The 20,574-nt window shown below is 47.0% G+C and overlaps 1 protein-coding gene across 5 annotated transcripts in view; it reads right to left on the bottom strand.

The window, feature by feature from the left end:
* LOC120799323 (disco-interacting protein 2 homolog C) overlaps positions 1–20,252 on the bottom strand; it is a 221,060-nt gene extending 200,808 nt beyond the window's left edge. For all 5 annotated transcript variants that reach the window (XM_040144416.1, XM_040144418.1, XM_040144415.1 and 2 more), the window contains exon 1: positions 20,006–20,252. In XM_040144416.1, the coding sequence (XP_040000350.1) occupies positions 20,006–20,084 (79 nt within the window). In that variant the 5' untranslated portion in view covers positions 20,085–20,252. The remainder of the gene's footprint in view (positions 1–20,005) is intronic.
* Between the last annotated feature and the right edge of the window lie 322 nt (positions 20,253–20,574).

Consider the following 20,574-nt stretch of genomic DNA (forward strand, 5'->3'; position numbering starts at 1 on the left):
CTCATTTCCACAAATAAAAAGGTCAAAAAAAAAAACCAAAACATAAATATATACATTTTATACATATATACACCTTAAATTAAGAAAAGCAAGGATCAAGGACAAATTAAGTTAAACTCGGCATCTCATTTTTGCAAATCTGCCAACATACTCGCCAACATCAATATGTTTGTCATAAGCCTGCACTATCAGTCTGTATAATATATCATTCAGGCACCACGTGGAATTGAACCGCTCACTCTGTTGGTGTTAGCGCCACTGAGCAACATAAACCCACAGAGTTAGAGAGAGCAGATGACTCACTCCCAGCAGTTGTGTACGATCAGCACCTGGTTGCCTCGAAAGGAAGTCACCACACAGTGTACGGGAGGGGTGGGGGGGTTATTTGTCATGTGAAGAACCAATTTTATTTACACATGTAAAAGACACCATCTGGAGTACTGTAAACCTCCAACGCCCCACTGAGCCACACTTGGCTGCACTCCAGACTTCCAACAGCCAGGTCCGGGGTTGGAGCCCATCATTTAGAGGGGAAGCGACATGGCTTGTATACAAAGAGAAAGGCGGAGGTCGAATCTCTCCAGCGGTTCCTCCTCCGTCAGTTTGAGAGGAGGCTGCCAAACTCTCTCAGTGATGCGTGCAGAAGCCGGTCCAAGCCCGAGTGTCTTGCCTTCGGGACGAGATGGAGGCTGGACTTTTTTGGGCAGATGTAATGCCGCCGGCCTATTCAAGCCACAGCTCATGCAGGGAAATGTATCGTTGGAGCTTCCTGTAAAAATCAGCCACAGCACTCAACTCCAAGTCCATGCCGTGCTTCTCCGGTTTACTGAATCAGTATGAAAGCATAATCAGTTTATGCAGTTAATTTACATTCTGGTTTATGGGACGTTATCCTTGTTTAGCTGTGAGAGCGGCCTCCGGCAGCGACCTGTCAGAGTGTTTGGAGAGTCGACTCCATGATTTTTAAGCGTTACGAGTTTAACGAGGGAGACGTGAAACTGTTATATTCGGTTTCTCGTCATGTCTTCCAACATGGTGGCATGAGTGTTGTAACCAGTCTCAACCTTTCCATGATGGTCACTGTGGAGATCACTTCAGCTGTTTCAGGAGCAGTCTCTCAGCCTTTAAGACAATTCAAGCTGCTCTGGAAAAAACTGGTATTGTTCAGGTTTTTTTTTCTTTTTCTATTTTTTGCAGATTTTAAGCCTGAACACACTGCGACAGGACCTGTTACAATAGTCTTTCTATGCACAGTGTGTGAGCGTGGTCTTGTTTTGGACGGGGCTCAGTGAAACCTTGTCCACGTAGTACTGCAACTAATCTACCAGGCAGCTTTTCCTGGCAGGCTCTTTGGATGTACGTTGCTCAAAAGTTTATCACCCCGACATAGCGAGAGACAAACAAGCAGCCAAACCTTCGACTGCCCGGCCTCGGCTCCAGCAGGCCGTGGCATTGTTAACATTCACTGCACAATGCTTCTCTTATCCGTCCTCTCCTCTTTTTTCCTCTCGTCTCTTAAAGCCAACAAAATTGTAATCTCCAAAGTGGTTTAAACCAGTTTGGACAATGTCTTCAAGGATGAGGGCAGTTTTAGGCAGATTCCAAGGATAAGAAGAAGAGAGCTTTTTTTATGTAGTGACACAGATGGAATTCATCATTTTGTACTCTCTCTGTGAAGACCAGGGTGCCTCCTCCCTTGACCCACAGGGCTAAGTGTTAAAAACCTGCTTTAGAGTGTTAAAAACTATCTTTAGGACTGTAAGTTTAGCTTGATCTTTGCACTGCGGTACCGGGTTACCCTATAGACCTCTGCCATGTGGGTTTGACAGTGCATTAAAAGAGGCAATAAGTTAGGATTTTACAAGCCATTAGCTCAACAAGTAAAATATATGTATCTGCACGTGGGGGTTCTGATCAACATCAGTGACCAGGGCTAGTTTTTAGGTCTTCTGGACCAGGTCCAAGGCAAGTCTCAAATCTTCAAATTGCAAGTCAAGATGCAAGACAAAGTCCTGTCAGTTAACAGGCCTAAAACTTAAATATGCCATGATCTTCCACTGTATTTTGCCTGAAAAAAAGACTATCTCTGCTAAAGTCAGGAAAATTAATACACTTTTATGATAAACATTAGAATAAACTTCACAACTGAGCAAATGACTAGGTGTACTGTGAAAGGGGTCGCTCATAGTGACCAAACAAGAAGACCAAGAAATTCTGATAAACCCACTGCACACTACCTCTTTGCCATCAAAGTGGAAGAAAGTTGAAAATCTACCGGCTAAAGAGCCAGAAATTTTTCTCAGAGTTGGTGGAAACCAAAACAGAGCTAAAAGAGTCAATATCAGGTGACCATAGACAAAACTACAAATGAATGCTTATGTTGTTCCTTGTCTGCGAGATGTCTAAATTGTCAGCTATTTTCCAACATGTTAGCCACAACAATTTTATAAGGTAATAATATGTAAATAGTTGTGTTTACGGCGTGTTCCACTGCCAACAAGTGGCAAAAAAAATCTATTATTGCTGCTTCAAGGGGAAAAAAATACAAAGATGCACTGCAAGGTCACGTATTTATTTAGAGATGAGGCTGTTAGACCATCACAGCCACCTTCTCTAACAACTTTCCTGGAGTCTAACTGACGCTGGTTGTGTTTTTATTGTTCCGGGGGGCAATGTCAACTTGTTATTTTCATGATGAATTTAACAGAGAATATCTGGTGTCAATTTTTATTTTCAAAAGCTAGAGAGCCTCATTCTTCAGTTTATTATTTACACCTAGCAGAACCTAATGCAGAGTCTAATGCAGAGTCTTACAATGAATCCTATATACATTAAGGTTCTAATGTTTTTGAACCTGTTTTAGAGGTGCTGATCAACTTTAAAATAATTTTGGAGGCTGCAGTTTGTGATTCTGTAATTTAGGCTACCCTCATTGATATAAATGGGGTGGACAAAATAATAGAAACACCTGTCAGCATGATGCCGTACTAATAAATTGGCAACTTAGTGTATTTTCCAGGTGCTGAACGCCCAACCTGCTGATGTGTTTGTTTTTTTTGTAACATGATTTTAAAAGCATATTTTACAGTTCATCCATTTAACTCATGTTATTGTAGGAACTGCTCACATAAAGAAAACAGAAAAGTGTGTCAGTATCTTGCTCGAGGACACTTCAACAGGCCCGCCTTTCCGTTTATTTATTTTACTCATAGCATAAAGAAACAAGACACCATTCTTGAGATCACAAGGAACAAGCTCTCCTGCTATGACCAAACCATTTTTCATAGCACAACTGTATCAAAGACTGGTTTTTTTTCTTACATTAGCTATACTGCAAAGAATGCCGGCTGGCAGCGGGTGAATCGCAGGGCAGCAGTGTTTGATTAAGAGTGTTTCCACACAGTAGGAGGAACAGAATTGAAGAGAGTCTAAGGACGGAGTGGCATGAAAGACGAGTGTTTCTCTCCGACAGAAACCGGTTGACAAAGCTCCAGTGTTCACCTGCAGAGATGAAGGTGTTCTGGGGACGCTCCGAGAGGAGGAGGTTGGCGGTCTCGATTTGGTTTCCATTAACTGCAGAAATGATTCAAACTGGTGGGAAAAGACACTGTGCGGGTGCAATAAAAACCTCTGACGTGCTTATGAAAAATGTAAAAGAAATAAAGTAAAGGTACGACTGAAATCAAAGAAAGCCCAACACAGAGAAATAGCGAGTAAAATAAACCTAGAGAAAGAGCGGTTCTGGTCCTGTTGCCAAGGCCGAAAAAACAAAATTGGAATCCGTCGGCCCCCGGCCAACCACATCAATCACACGGGAGCTCCGTATCGCGTTCATCTGCAGCGAATCTAATAAGGCCGCACTATTTAAACTGATTAAGTGCCTCATTGTCCAACTCAGGCTGACTACTGTCTGTGCAGACAGAAGCCCTAAAGCCCAACTTGGGCAGAGTTCAGCACTCACCCCCCTTCCCCTCGCCTGGTGGAGGAACTGTGTCACCCCTGGGGTCATTAATTGTGAGTATTGTTCTCCGAGGAGCTCCAGACACAGCAGTTGGCTTAAATATGATGAGTAACGGAGCTGGGAGGAAGTTTTGGACCCGGGATTAAAACCAAACTTAAGTAGATTTAGCAAATTTTTGACAAAAAAAGTGGTTTTAAGAATCAAAACAAGCAGCATCTGGCGCGGGAGCTGGTGGTAATTGCCCAGCATCAGCGACACAGAAAGGAAAATATTCATCACAGCGTCCGGGCCAGTTGAGGTTATGGGGATCAGGGGGTCACAGAGTCAAAGCTGAAACCGTAAACTAGCGGGGAACACAAGCAGGATGGAGAGCAGCGGAAACACATCATCTAAGGCAAATATTTGTGGCGTGTTTGAAAAGAAAGAGAGAAAAGGGAGTGTGTTTCCGTATCAGTTTCATTTATTTTCCCAGCGAGAGGGCAAAGAAGCAGAGAAGCTTTTTTTTTTTTGTTGGTTCCCTTCAACCCCCCCAAGACCTCATGTTCTGAATGGCGGTGTCGTCCCCCCCCCCCCGGCTTCTGCTACAGGCGGGAAGTGGCAAGGAGGCAAAAAAAAAAAAAAACCCCCAGAAAAACAGGCGAGAGAGGGCTGAAAGTGCCTGTCTGAACGGCTTAATGATGCAATCTGGCAGAAACAGCCCCCTACTCTCCCCCCTGCCGCCTCCCCAAATCTCCCTCCCTCCCCCCTCCTGCCAGCTCCAGCGATGACATCACCTCCCTGGGAAGCAACATGGCAGACAACAGTTGCAGGGCTGCATGCGGTGGTTGGGGATTTTTTTCCGACAGCAGTTACATTATTTCAAGCCGTCGCCCCGGCAACAGAGTGAATTGTTTACAGGATTAGTGACTTCATATGTTGTAATTCCCTAATTTTAGCAGAAAGTGTAGCAGAGGGTGGATGGAAATCCAGTAATTAAAGATGCATGTGAGGCAGGACAAATCTAATCTCAAATCTGTTTTCCCCCCTTTTTGTATGTGCAATAGACTTTAACTTTCTTTTTCATGATTAAGATTCACTCTGTAACAAACATACGGAAAAGATATTAAGGTTTTGCTTTGTTGAGGGCAAAATGCATTAATTACTCAGTGGGGGCTCGTGACAGATCGTAATTGACCCGTATTTGTTTTACGACTACGTGACAATGCAAAAAATCTACAACATATCAAGTAATTTTTGTCTGTGGAGTCCGAAATGTCTTTTTTCCCCCCAAAAGAGAGAAAGAAAGAAAAGAAATCTGCAGGTGCACTAAGATTATTTTAACTTTTCCAATAAAAATCAATGTGTTTTAGGTATTTTGCAAAAAAGAATGTCAGTATCCTGGCGATACTGCACTTGACTAGAAAAGAAAAAAAAAAAAAACAACTCTATAATCCAAGAAAAGTTTAATCGTATAAGTAATGGGTTGAAATAATCACATATTTGGTTGCTTTAGAAAAAAGTACGATTTTTAGGATTCCATACTAGACCAAAATAACTTGAGATTTGTGTATCTGTACGAGTTTAATGTCTTAAAAACGAAGAATGCTCAAAGAGGATTCGTGTAGTACTGACGAGCGTCCGCGGCCCTGCAGTCATGTGTTCACAAGCTGCCGCAGGGGACGCACTGGGGAGCTCCAGGCTTCAACCGTTCCGGTTGTGGCAGGGAGTGAGCGCTCCGGTTCAGTCTGACAGGATCAACTCTACACGGCCTTTCACGGCTGAGCTCGTCAGGTCTGGAGGCCGGACAATGTCGGTCGGGAAGCCGCAGTGCAGGAATGATTACCGGCTTTACTTCCTGCACAAATTCAGATTCATTCATTGACGAGGAGATTGAGCGACTGACAACAGAAACAACCGGTTATTAAAACAAACAGACCGGGAAGAAGCAACCGTCGTCATTTCTAAGTAACCGGGATGGAAGGAAGAAAAAAAACACGAGGACTAAAACCTGTTTTCAATAGATCTGACGTCCGGTTCGAGCATGTTATTGAATCCGAATCCTTTCTAATCAATTAGCAAATCTAATTAGGTTCAGCTTTCAGCATTTGCAAGTAAGTGAAGTAATAACTAACAGTAATCGTCTAGCTGTGACTCCTCAGATTTGTCTTGTGATCCCTTGCAGCTAAATCATCTTTCCGGAGAAGACCGTGGTCTTAGAGAGCCAGCTCTGACGGACACCAGCTAATCAAACGGCCAAGTTTCATTTTAACGCTCGCAGCTGATGCCTGCCGTCGACGATTTCAGCCGGGAAAGAGCGACTTGATGCCCGGTACGTTAAAAAATAAAAAAATTAATTAAAGAAAAGAGCGAGGTGAGAGGAAAAGTTTGTTGAGAGATTGATCAGCGTGTGTTCTGGGAAGATCCGGGTCTCTTGCCAACCCGAGAGAGAGAGAGAGAGATTAATCAATAATGAAAACACTCGCCGGCTGCAGCCTTCATTTGTGGTTCTTTTAGTTGGGTATTTAGTGTTGTGTGACCCCACTGCTCACCATGTGTTTGGCACAAGGAAGTGTAGATACACACGGCACAACATTTTACCCAGAAATCCCTTTTTTTCTGCATCCCCACACAGAGCCAAAGAATCAGCTGCCAACAAAAGCATTTGTGTTTAAAAAAAAAAAAAAAAAAAATCCGGCCTGAACTTCAAATAAACACTCACGACTCAGCTGCAGTCCTGCCACAAGGCAACTCGTGCGATCCCCACAGTCGGGGAACTGTAAACTCTGCTCATTAATTGTTGATTCTGGAGCAAAATACGACTTTTTACGATCAGCGCCCGCTTGCTGAAGCCACTTAGGTGACTGAGGGGCTTTTGCATCCAGAGCTGCCGTGCCGTAAAACCGGGCTCTGAAATCTGACATTGATCGGACTGACGCAGGAGGCTGAGCTAATGAAAATGCTGATTGGGGGTCCTCTGATTGCTCTAATGGCAGATGGAGCGGCCGAAGCCCATTACACCCAGCCTCCAAAGGGTTTTTCCAAATTGCCTGAGCAAGCACAAATGCCATCTCCCTTTCAGATCGTGGAGGGGAGATGGATCAGCACTGAGGGTTGGTGTCTAATCTCCGAAATGTTGAGAGGCGTGTTGAAATGCAAAGGCTCAAGTGCTTTTTCACGATGGAGCGGAAATTAAAGCAACAGCTGCAAACAAATCAGCATCAAGTTATTTCCGTTTATAATATAATCCTTTTATATCACAATTTTTTCTTAAAAAGTGACATAGATCTGTAAATGCTTGAACCGCGGGTGGATCAGTCATTACCACTGAACTCAAAGGCGGTTGTGTTACTTCGACCACCACCTTCCCTGCTTGGCTGAGGATGAACCGGAGAAGTGAATTCGCCATTAATTCTTGACTCTGCACTCAAAACAAATGACCCGATGGAGACTTCCACAGACGGCCACAGCCAATCCTGCTTTTCCCGAAAGCTTCATCCACGCTTTCAGCCGCCTCTCTGACTGGACGTCGACCTGTCCACTGCCCGCCCGCTGACGGCCGCCGACCCAAAGCGGGCGGAAACGAGCCCCTGTTCGACCCGCTGACATAACCCGGGCCCCGGAGTTGCTGTGCCGCGAGGCCGACGGCGAGGGCAGATGAATATTTATGCGGCTGTTTTCTGCGAGAAGCCGCCCGGGCTCTCAGAGAGGATGACAGCTGATGACAAACGTGTGGGGGGGGGGTGTTGGAGTCCTGAGAGTTGTTCCACACTGCCTACATCTCAACCTCATGTCGTGTTTATACTTCAATTCTCAGTTTTTAAACTTCATTAATCCAGGGAAGGTTGATGTGTTTATGTGTGCCAGTTTATTTATATATATATATAATTACATATAATATGGAGAAAGAATAAATCAGGTGGTCTTCTGTGTTCTGAGTGAGTTTTATGACCCCGGGGGGCTTTTGAAACCCTGTTTACAAAATAAAGTAAGCTCCAGTGAGAACACGAATTTTCTCACTTCCTTAGTGACAAAGCTTTGGTGCCCAGAGGAGGTGTTCACCCCGCCACAGCTGTGAGTCGGGCGTGTTTGTTCAGCTCCGAGCTGATGTCAGCTCACTGAATCTGAAGTGTTGTTCACCTCGGCCGCCTCGCCCGAGACTCTGTGTAGCAACAGCCGTGTCCGCAATAAAGCAGCAATCTCAGCTGGTATCTCTCCGGCGGGAGTCGAGCAAGGACGGCGGTCAGATTTACGTCGAGCGACTGTTCCTTTGGAGTCTTGAATCACTGTTCGTGTTGCTGGCGGGAGCCGGCGACGAGACCAAATATGAATTTATGGCCCTGCTGTGCGATAGAAGCTTTGTGCCACTAAAGTAGAGCAAGCCTCTCTCCATCCCCGCAGGTCACGGTCCGTCAGGAAGGAGGAGAGGAAATAACATCTCTATGGCAACTGCCGGTCTAAAGGTGAGACGTTATGAGGCTGCAGGACAGCAAGCACATACATAACCTGACATCTACCCTAAACCGCTGTGATTGTAGACTCACCTTATAACTTGACACTGAATTACTTCGAGAAAGAAAATGGTTCACAAACAGGCGAAAATGGCAGCAGAGAAGTCAGGAGTCTGCTGCAAAGAGGAAAGTATTGATTTATTTACCTGTGGTACTGTACCGCCAATAAATGAAAACGATTTTAAGGTTTCAACAAAACCAATGAAGAGAAATCTGCAGGGCGGCTTTACAGCACGAAAGAGAAAAACACACCAACTAAAGCGCTTCTGCTGAGAAAAACTAGGATTACCACCTCGCGGTTGGACGCCTCCACCAACCAGTCAAGTTCCCGTTTACATCCATGTCTGTCCAGACTCACATTTTATATATATATATATAGTGAAGCCTTAGAAGGAATTTAACAAAAGGTGCTGAGTCTATTTTCAATTCTAATTTCATTTTCTAATCTGTTCTTCCTCGAGTCCAAGTGAACGTTTGTGCCAAGTTTGAAGAAATTCCCACGAGGTGTTCCTGAGAGATCGTGTTCACGAGAATGGGACAGATGGACGGACGGACGGACGGACGTAGGGGGAAAACCCGAAAACATAATGCATCGGTCCACGGCTGTGGCCGGGGCGGAGGCATAAAGCTCCTTACAGCCTCAAAGCAAAGTTCACGCTCACGTTCGACAAACTGTTTTCATGGAAATTCATCTGTAAGTTAACAACAAACTCAACACAACTAAATGAACTAAAATGGGCTCAGTACTTTGTCTCAGTTTTTTCCTGTAATTTGTACCAAACTACATGGTTCTTTCCAGGAAACTTTCCAGAAGTTATCAGTATGAAACTGCCCTGTAAAATGAATCATTAACGACAGATGAAATCAGTGTCTCCCGTCGGGATCTCGTGTGTTTACAATGAAAACGTGTTCTGAAGTTAAGCTGAACTTGTTCATTTTGCTACAGATAAATTAAATTTAACGTAATTCATCCACCAATTTGTTTTGTTTTTTTACAGCATGTATCCAAAGTATGTGAAGCTTGTATGTCAAGTTTATTTGGAGGTAGATCTGCTAGAGAGCGCACCTGAAATGCAGACAATAATCCCACACTACTGCGGCAGGTACAGAAGGCCAAAGCCGAAGCAGGGAGTGGGTCTGGGAACTGCGACGGAGGTTTACAGTTCTGGAGATAATTCCAAAATATTGCCTTTGTTTTTTTCTCTTACAGATAAGTGTGACTAACCTGTAGGTTTGTTTCCGGCCTATCTGATGTTTCTAGATCTCTCTGATTTCTTTTGAGCCCCCCCCCCCAGAGCTCAGCTGTTGACACAGAGCGCTCCACGTGATTATCACTGACAGAAGTGACAGACAAAACTACGAAAATAAAACCCACGCTGGGTTAGGACCTAAAATCTGGGTGGAAAAACCTGAAGAGCCGAGTCCCCCGCAGGGAGACTTTGAGAGATCCGGACTCGAAACATCAGTCCCCGCTGACGAAACACACTGACACGCTTTCTATTTATACTGCTGAGTCACAGGCAGTCATCAAGTATTCATTCGCAGTCAGTGTCACTGGTGAGGTAAGTGTGTGTGTGTGTGTGTGTTAAGATAACCATATCCTCGGCTTCTTGCGCCACAGAATCCGTTGCGTGCCCCTGTCCAAAGGTCAGGCCGCACCCGGTGTGAATCACCTGGCAGCCAGTAAGAGCCTGGACAGCGCGACGGCGGGCGTCGCCGCAGGTCGCAGCCGTCGCCATGACACCCGTCTTTTTTAACTGACCGCCGCTATCGTGCTGAGTTTGGCGGAGAGGCTGAGCTTGACGACGCGTCTGCAATTTCGCAACGGTCCCCCTTAGAACTGCAGGCGACGAACTGCAGTGGAAACACGGAGACAAATTTGCTGTGTACTTAACGAGGTAGGCCATGGCACGGCGGCGGTCGGTCTACCGACCGCGTTGGCCGATCAGAAGGCTCCACTCACCAGTTATGGGGTTTTTTTTTTTTTTTTTTTTTCCCCGGCAACGATTGTCAAAAGTTCAATGGTTCCAGGTTTGCACATGTGAGAATTTGCTGCCTTTCCTGCTCTGCCACTGAAGTCAGTTGAATATTTTGGGCATTTTTTACCCTTTTCTGACGTTTTACAGATCAAACAACTGATCGATTAATCGAGAAAATAAAAAGCAGAATGATTGATAACGAAAATAATCGTCACGTGGCACGAGACCTCGCGTCCAGAGATTCCAAGTCTTCATCTCCATTGCGTGTTCCTTCACTTGATTGGCTGAATATTGAATATTACTGTAGGAATTTTGTCTTTTGCCAAATGCAGTCGATGACAGCAGACACTGTCTGGAAAACCAGATACGCATCATTTTGCACATTTTTCGGAGGGAAGTTTCTGTTGTCCATTAGTTTTATTTCTCTAACTCAACCGAGGCAGATGTTTTAATTTTTTTTTTGCCACAAACTCAAAGTCAGTAAAATACACTTACTGTCGCAGCTTAGTGAAGCAGTGGCATTTGTGAAAGTAAGAAGAGAGAAAAGAAAAGGGGAAATTAAACCGGACACAAGACAGTAGACAGGGAAAATGTATACAGCGAAAAAGATGCAAGTTTTTAGCCCATAACTTGTAACCGATTCAGCAAAATGCCAGTAACTGAATAAATTAAACTGTGAAGCAGGAGCCTTATTGAGTTTGGCCTTTTATTAACAGCGAGAAGAAATCCCACAGTTCCGTTCAGCCCGTTAGAGGGGAAAAAGACATCTTTGTTTCAGTGAGACTAAATGGTAAATTAATAAGGTTGTTTCTGAGGAATCGCATCGACGGGGGCGCTTACCTGACGCGGGTAACAGCGTTTACAATTTTTCTAGATTAGTCTTCAGGTGTTTCTGATGGATTACTGCGCAAGAAAGACGAGACGTGGAGGAACTGCGTGAGACGTCCGTCCCATGGAGCTGCACGGAAACGATGTGCGCCCGCAGAGCTGGAGCGATTAGACCATCAACCGATGGGTGGGTCGACAGAAAAGTTTAAAATACCAAACATTCACTAGCTCCCGCTCTTCCATTGTCATGATGTCCTGCTTTTTCTCGGCTTGTATCACCGCGAGCTGAATCTCTTTGGGTTTTTTGTGAAGTACAGTTCACAGTTTTTTGACATTTTGCACATGAATCCTCTAACTGAGAATATAATCTGATCAGTAACTGCAGTCTTCCAAACTTACAGTCTCAGCGGGTGGAGTGCTGATCCTTCGACCCGACAGCCCAGTTCAGCAAGCAGCCAGTCTGCTGAAGTGAGCCGGTCCTGTACGTCTCTACTTGCCGCTTGTCTCTATCTGACCTCTGACCTCGCACCTTTGACTCGAGGAGTAAAGACATAATGTCAATCTGACGGTCTTTCGACACGCATGCTTTTCAGTTTTTTGTTTGTTTTCTTTTCAGCATCCATATCCCAAGCTTTATGTTTTTATCTTGAAGCTATAATCTGATTCGAAAACGGAAGAACCTGCTTCATCTCTTTGGAGATAAATACGTCTCAGTATTAGCGGAAAATGTGCGTTTAATGATACCAAACTAAAACCAAGATTTACAAATTCGTAAGAAGATTTTACGCTAGTACACGTTTTGCACCGGGGCCTGATTGTAGCAGCAAGCATATGTGGATAGGAGGTTGTTTAAAAAAATAAAAAAAAAGTCTCAAAATTCAACACGAAAATGTAAACTAAACCAAGGAACGACGACTGCATGCAGATCCGAAAAATCTTTATGCGAGTTTGTAAAAACTTCGCAAATGTTTTCGTACATTAATATGCGCAGGAAACATTTCAATGGAAAATGTTAGATTAATGAACTCGAAGTCGGAGTTGTACGTGGAACACTTCGGCACTTGTTTATGACAGGGAAGATGGAAGATGGAAGATGGAAGATTTGTGATTTACAAACGGTCACATACTCCTGTGAAGTTTCTGGTGTCTCATTCACTCATTTTGACAAAAATATTTCTCTCCCACTGAAACTTGGAACGCTGTCTTTTTTGGCGACAAAGCTCGTTCTCTCAGGCTCCTTCAAATCATCAGTAGACCGTATCGGTGGATGTCTGGCTTGCAAATCTCAGGTCTGGCCTGAGACTGCTCTTAATGACACAGGCAACGGCCGGCCACCGGCACCCCGACGCGGCATGCCCTCATGGAGGGGAGGATCATTTAATAATCTCTAAAAAGCAAACAATGTTGTTGTAAAGATGGAATACTTACTACCGACCTATTTGTTTCTAAATTGGTAGCTGCATCTCTAGATTACAGTAGTTTATTTTCAAATCATCGTATATCTATGTAAGTTTCATGTAACCTTTTATTTGTATTTCTTGAAACACGTCTCTAAAACCGAGACACATTTCTCCCCATACTCTGAAACTGACTAAACTACGGGACGTCCTGCAAATTCACAAGCGTTTGTATTCTTTGATCAATCTGTCGTCGACCTGCCAAATCTCAAATTTGCTTAAATGATGAGACGAGATCGGGGCTGTCCTCTTCCTCGAAGACGCTGCCCCTCCACTCGAGTCAGAATCTCCTGAATAACCACCAGAAATGTCACATTACATCCTGTCCTGATGCAGAGGGGGGAAGCTAAACCATTATCATAAACTGCGAGGAAGACCCGTCCTTCTCGCTATAACGCAGGATTAAAAGGGTTCACGGTGGAAGTGAAGCTGGTTTTGATTCATCGAGGCACCAAACATAAACCTGCTGTTCTATGAAAATGTCATTCGGTCGACGGATAACTGATTGTTGAACTGTGTTATTTGGTATTTTCGGACAATTTACAGACTAAAACATTTGCTGCCGCCCTAAACTGCATCAGGGTCCTCTGCGAATGAACCTCAAGCAAACAACGGCAACAGCAACCTGGCACGGGAACCAGAGCGGTTTCCCGAAAGCCAGGTGAACTGAGGAAGACCTCAGCCCGGCGAGATCCGGGAGACCTCTTCGAGCTTGGATCACATTTGCGGCTCTTCTCAGAGCGAAACGCGGCGTCTGCGGGCCAGAACAAGGCCGATAGATCGTACACGCCGGAGCCGGAGTCCGTTTTCGGACAGACCGGGCTCCGCTGCAATTGTCAGAACTGAAACAGCAGAGAGGAAGAGGCCTCTGCTCTGCCCTCTCTTCTTCCAGGAAAACAAGACAGTAACAAAGGGGAAAGAGTGAGCGCTTTAAAATAACAGACTGATAAAGTCTCACTGAGGAATCTTATCAGGACCAGATGTGAGTGAAGGAAGACAGAGAGAAATCTACAGTTAGAGAAGAGGCGATCGCCTCTAACATCACTCCAGGCCTGCAACAGATTTTACTCTATGATATGATGAAACAACTGAAATGTGACACTAAAGTAACGTTTTACATCTTAACACCTTGTTTAAGCTTGAACACGGCCCCTCCACGCATCACAAAATGCATTTAAACCCCCGTTTTTTTCTCCGCCTGAGACGCCCCAGTCACATTTTTCGACTATTCCAGAGGTTCAGATTTCACTGCAGGTATCGTCTCAGCACGGCCGCAGGAAAACGCATCAGCATCCAAAGCAAAATGATTCAGCAAGAAAAGATTGAGAAAAGGCTTGGGATGATGAACGTCCGCGTTTTTCATCCCCTCGCGGCGCCACTCTGCTAATGAAACGGACGGCCTCTGTCCTCGGGCCGAGGCAGCTCAGCTTGATTACAACGACGAGAGTGATGTGCCCACCGGACACGCAGGCTGCCAGGAAAAATCTCTAAGCCTCAATCTCGCCTGCTTTTCTACCAGCGACTTTAGGCCTGCGCTGTTAACTTGTCTCGGATTGTTTTAGACCTGCCTCCATTGAAAATGGAAGACATCAGAAGACCTCACAGCCCTGCCCACACACACACACAATGTTTGACTGCCGGGGGGGTCTATGTGAAGGTGCAGCAAAGAAAGCACCAAAGCCCACTCGCCCTCCGGAGATAGAAAAAGGACACCAATCTGAATCTCATCTCTGTCCGTCTTTCTGTCCCCTCGATTTCCTCGACAACCGCTCATCCCATCGACCTCGAAGGTCGCGAGTGTACCGTTTAGGGCCCGAGGAGGTGCAGCGTCGACCGCCAAGTGGTTTGGACGAGCGGTTCTCGAGGAAGCATGGAAAGAGAAACACCGAGCGCCAGTGGGCTAGGGGGCTGGGGCAACTCAACCACGTAACCGACGCCATCGATTAGGGCGACGGCACGTGGCGAAGATGGCTGCAATCCGCACAAAGCGCCGGTTCCCCGCAAAACAAGCTGCGGCCACGGAACCTGGCACAGCATCATCTGAGGAGTGGGGGTGTTTTAGAAGGAGACCCGGGCTCTCGGTAACTCGGAGGGGAAAGCATCCCAGGGCGCTGCGTTAAAGAGCAGAAGCAGCGACGGCGAGAGGATTATTAACAGGCGAAACCCGCACCGCCGCTGTTATGGTCACGTAACATCTAATGATGTTATTTTCTCTTTCCTCTAACGGCCACGTGTCAGGGAGAGATGGCCGGAACTCGCGTTACAGACTTTCGCTACCATCTGTCAGTCCTTTCAAATATTTACTTCGCCGACGCAACAATAAAATCTGCCGGTGATTTTTTTTTTTCTTTTATCTGCATCTGACTCCAGGGATGAAATAAATCCATGTCAGACCCCATTTTAAGTTTTAAGTCAAGTTCTTCAGTAAAAAATACCGATTCTCCAGTTCAGGGAAAGTCTTACTATGACACACAGTCACTAAATTAGTCTGCACCCACTTGCCGCTTTGTTAGGTTACACCTAAACAACAACCGTGCTCCTAATATTTCGTCAACCCTATTTAATATAAATGGGTTTGAGGAAATATTAGGAGCAGTGTAACCAACACCTCTTCCGAACAGGTCCGATAAAAACTGAACATTATAATCATCACATAAGGGAGTTTCTTGCAGGCCTGTTGTATGATACCGCCCTCGGTTTTATCCAGGGGTCCCGAATAAATTGGCAGGTGAGGTCGTGTGTCACGACGACCCTTTTTCTATTTGCGGTTTGGTCTTTTCTGCTCAGAACAAAATAGGGTCTATTGTTACTATTAGTGTTATTATTAGTAATATCAGAGCTCAGCAGCGACGTGGAAATTAGATGATGATGATGATGAGGACGATGATTAGATGACTGAATGAAATATTGAGCTGTTAGTGAGATAACAGGCGCGTTTCCGACGGGCACTGCACTGGTTGGCAACAACAGCAAAAACACAGCAGATACAGCAGGTCAGGTGGGGTTAGCTCGGTGTGTGTGTGTGTGTGTGTGTGTGTGTGTGTGTGTGTAATCTGCAGTGCGTTGAGGTGGACAGCTTGTTATCTGGGCTGAACCCGCAGAGCTTAATATTCAGCCAGCAGCCAGATTAGTTCGGGACAACCTGTCAGTCCGCAGCTGCAGCGAAACAAACTGATGGAGGGGAGAGGGTTCACACGGCAGTGTGGGTTCTTCTGTCGTTGTGAGGACCTTTTTTTTTTAAATATAGTTTTAGACCTTGTGACTGAGGATGGAATTTACTTTAGTTTAATGTTTGACTCAGGTTGAGGTTAGGGGCTTTTTTTTTTTTTTTTAAATCAATGACGACCCCCACAAGTTTGTTGTATTAATCACATCGTGGGGACAAACATCCTCTCTGGACTGGTTCCCACAAAACTGGTTCCCACAAGGGCAACCACCTACGTTAGGGGTCAGTATTTGGCATTTGGTGTCGAGGTACAGTGGCCTGGATGCGTCGGTCACAGAGTTTGATCAAGAATTCCCACTCTTCCGAAGAGTTCGGGGAATAATACGGGCGGCGTCTCGAACGCGTGCTCTCGGGGGTTGACGTGCGTCGTCGGTGTGCGGGGTCAAGCAGAGCACAGTGGGACTCTGACCACGGGTTCTGACCAACAGCGCGCGAGTCCCTGGTTCAGAGCCAGAGTTTGGACTTCGGCGGGTCCGGGTCTGGGGCCGGGGGCTGGGAAACACATTACGACAAAAAAAAAAAAAAAAACTCTCCGTCCTCGAGGTCAGAGAGTGATTCTGCCACAGTGAATCAATGCTCACGGACAACGTTGGGTGGCAGCGTAGGCAAAAATAATAATAAAAATAAAAGTAATAACGAGTGACCATGAATCACAGTAGCCGCAGCTACTGGTGACGTACTTCACATCAGCGGGGATCGATACTTCTTGAGTGCGGCTGTTTTTTTTTTTTGTTTTTTTTAGGCGTTGAAACGTCAGCGAGTCGATTAATCAGTCAGTTGATTGACAGCAGTTTTCGTTACTGATTACCTTGATTATCATTTTCTAGACCCCGGCCTCTGCGACCTGAGGATTCTGCAGTTTCTCTCAGATAATCACAGACCGGCTACCTTGTTCAGACGACATTAGAAAACGAGGAACAACCCCCTGGGCTCTAGGGAACTTGTAACGTGCGCTTCGAGAACTGACCGATTCATCGATTCGATGAAAAAATAAATGAATAAAACTGATGAATTGATGCGGCTTTGGTCCGTCGCACTGGGTATGAAAAACTGTCAAGTGCAGAAATTTGGACAAATTCTTTGCCGTGTTGACTACTTCTTCGGATATTACTTGATTAAAATAAATCACTGTGTTGATTTAGGTGCGGTTGTTGCACAGCTGTTAGTCTCTGGACGACATTCGTCACTGATGCATTTGAAAAGTTTGTCTCTCGTTTCAGTTTCAGTGCTGGAACAAAGGCGGAGGAACAAAAGATGTCAAACGGTGTCAGATCCCAGTCAAACATCCCATCGGGACATCTTCCAGCCAAAAGTTAAAGCGCCCACCGCAGACGTAAGAAAGAGACCAATTTAAAGGTGCAACAAAGTGCAACAAATATCCCAGAATGCAGTGCAGCACGAGGACAGATCGGCGTTTGGGCAAGAAGGCGCGGCTCTCATTCTATCTCGATGGAGGGAGTTGCTGCGTCGGCCCCTTCCGCCGTCTCAACACGCGCACGTAACCAACAGCGGGACGCGACAGACGTCACGCCCGTGGCTCTGGGGGCCGCCGAAGGGCTTCGCGGGACACGCGGCGGCTCGCCGGCCTAAGTGGAAACGCGGAGGGAGGTGGAGAGAAATCGGGTGACCGGGAAAGAGTCCAGCTTGCGCTTGAAAGACCAGCGGTTCAAGTCTCAAACCAGCGCTCGACCCTCCAAGGTTTTACTGCCGCCAACGTGCCCCGGAGCAAGGCACCGAACCCCCGACGGCTTCAGTGGAGCCGCTCAGCGGCCAGAAGGTCAGAGTGGCGCGGGACTGGATTTATCTCAGGTACGCATTGATCCTAAAGTAGCTCTTGGAAGGAACTGAGGCATCCGATTCGTTACCTTCCTTCTTTGCTGTGACTTTTTTTCCTCACATGATCGTGCGCCACAGTTTCCTTTCTCTTCGGATACTGGGACGACGTCTCAGGGCCCCCCCCGAAAAGAAACTGCGATTTCAAATCCGACAACCTCGAAAGGAGCCTCCAGACCAGGACTCAGCAGTCTCAACCCCTGAACCCTCAACCGTCTGGGGGGGGGGGGGTCGGTGCCTTGCTCACAGGCACTTCGGCAGGACACGTGGGGTCCCCGTGAAGCCGTAGTCACACCTGGCTCCTCCTGATCATTTTCTATGCCGCCGGAGGAGGGAGGGAGGGAGGGAGGGCGCGTGGAAATCGGAAAATTAGGTCAAAGTCCGCGGGACGTGGGGGGAGCTTTGCCTTCGCGGCCGCCGCGCATTTCCAGCGTCAGCTGAGCGTGTAAATAATGCAACGGGGCATCTGACCCCTTTTCCCACAGACGCACGTGTTTACATTGGAGCAACTGTGAGCTGGAGGTTTACAAGAAGAAGAAGAAGAAGAATGAGTGTCACCTTTCTCTCCACCCCCCCACATCACTCCATCGCTCTCAGTTTTTAGCGGAACCATTGAAATGCAATGTGTGCGTTTGCAGTCAGCTGTTAAAAATCACTTCCTCCCTGTCCCTCTCTGCCCCCCCCCCCCAAATACCCCGGCCGAGCCCCGCGAAGCCTCCAGACCGCGCGAGAGAAACGGGGAAAAGGCTGCTCGCGGGGCGGCTGAAACACGACACTATGGCCCCTCCAGGCCGAGAGTGAGTCTGCAGCAATGTGACACATCAATCTGAAAAAGAAGCGGGGGGGGGGGTCTTAATGAGAAAATCAATACCGAGGCTGCTTTTCAGGCACGGGAAGCCAGAACGAGCTCTGGCGTTACGGAAAACAAACTGGGACATAATGGGAATCATTCATCCTGCGGGGGGGGGGGGGGCCGCACGGCCGCAGCGTGTCACGTGCAAACTGTGTCTGGCAACAAGCCGCTGAACAGGAGCCTCCAGTCTGACGGTGAGAGGCAGCTCTCCGGCGGACCCGGAGACGGATCTCCATGGCATCCCCACGATAGTTCCACTGGGGGAACTATCCCCCGGTGCTCAACGGAGACCCTTCAAGCGGGACATCTGATTGGGTCCAGATTGGTCAAATAATCGACAGAAAACGTGCGGCCAGCGGTTTAATGACCGATTAGTTGTGTTAATAAAAAGAAAAAGGCTGCAGCTTCTGAAACGTGAGCATTTGCTCCTTTTCTCTCTTTATGTGACTGTGAAGCGCCGGTTGGACGAAGCAAGACACATGGAAACCTTTTCTTTCTCCTCTACACTTTAGCATTGATGATAAAATTGATGAATCACAATGAAGGATGACATTTCTCTGTTTCTGGACACTGGAAATTAGGCTCTGGACCCCCCCCCACACACACACACACACACACACACACACTGTTTTTAACACTCTGTGGAGTAAGGATCAATCGATACAGTCAATAGATCGACGAAAACAATCAACAGCTGCAGCCCTAACAGCGTCGGTGGAGGAGTGCGGCGACGGTTGCGGGCTCTGGTCCAGTTTCTTCGTGGCGTTTCGGTCCCGGTGCTACCCGGCGCCCAGCGGCGACTTTCCGTGTCTTCTCTCTCTCTAGTGTGTCCGTGAGACTCCCGTAACACCCCCCGGAGGATGTGGCCCCGCAGCGCGTGGTGCCGGAGGGCGCCGTTCAGCACCTCGTGCTGTCTTTTCTTTTCTTTTCTTTTTTCTTTTCTTGTGTTTAATCGTTTATTTCTTTTATCTCCAGCCGGACGGGTTTGATGGGAATTTTTCGGTGCCTAGCGCGAGACTCCCGGTGGAGCTCTACGGTCTTTGCAAAGCACTGGCGAGTCCGTCTCCCCCTCTCACCCCCGCACCACATAAACACCACATCCCCCGCATCCAAGTCGCAGACGGATGCACCGGAGCACTCATTACGGCAGCGCGCGCGTGTGTGTGTGTGTGTGTGTGTGTGTGTGTGTGTCTAACAGATATGGGTTCGAACTTGTGGCGGCCGGAGCTCGACACTTTTCCCCCTCGCAGCTCAAACTCTGAACCGGTTCGTCCTCTGAGCAGGGACCGACCGGCAGAGACTCAAACGCCCCCGGAGCAGCAGCAGCAGCAGCAGAGCCGGGCGCAGCCGCCGAGCTCGGCGGTGAAATTCAGGTACTCACCCTCCGACAACTCCAGCTCCAGCTCGGCCAGTCTGGCCCGCACCTCCGCAGGAAGCGGCACCGGGTCCCGGTCCGCCATTCCGCCGTCAGAAACCGACTTAAATCTCTGTTTCCCGGCTCTTTCTCCCTCTTTTCTCTCTCCAGGCTTCTCCTCGAACCCCCCCCCAAAAAAAATAAAAAAAAAATCCAAAGTCAGTCGGAGTGCGTCTCCGAGAGTCGCTGTCTGTGCGGCAGCGGCGCTGTTCGCCCTCCGCAAACCTGCGTCAAGTTGGCCCCGAACACGGCGCGCCTTCTTCCGGTGGCTTCATTTTCAAAACAAGAGCGTTCCGCGCACCGGTTTCCATTCCGGACGTATAAAACGTGAAAGCCGAGACTCGGGTACTGAGACGTATCGCGTCCGATCAGTAAACAACCTTAAACGATTAGTCAGTTTTCAAAATTTGTCCCCGGTTAATTTTTTCTGTCGACCGGTTAATCGACTAATTATTAAAGCTCCGCAGTACTGGTTTGTTTTTTCTGGGGAAATAATCCAACTACCATGTCCAGTGGGGGTCAAAGGGGATCGAACA

This window comes from Xiphias gladius, chromosome 14 (genome assembly GCF_016859285.1).
Source record: "Xiphias gladius isolate SHS-SW01 ecotype Sanya breed wild chromosome 14, ASM1685928v1, whole genome shotgun sequence".
Classification (NCBI taxonomy): Eukaryota; Metazoa; Chordata; class Actinopteri; order Istiophoriformes; family Xiphiidae; genus Xiphias; species Xiphias gladius.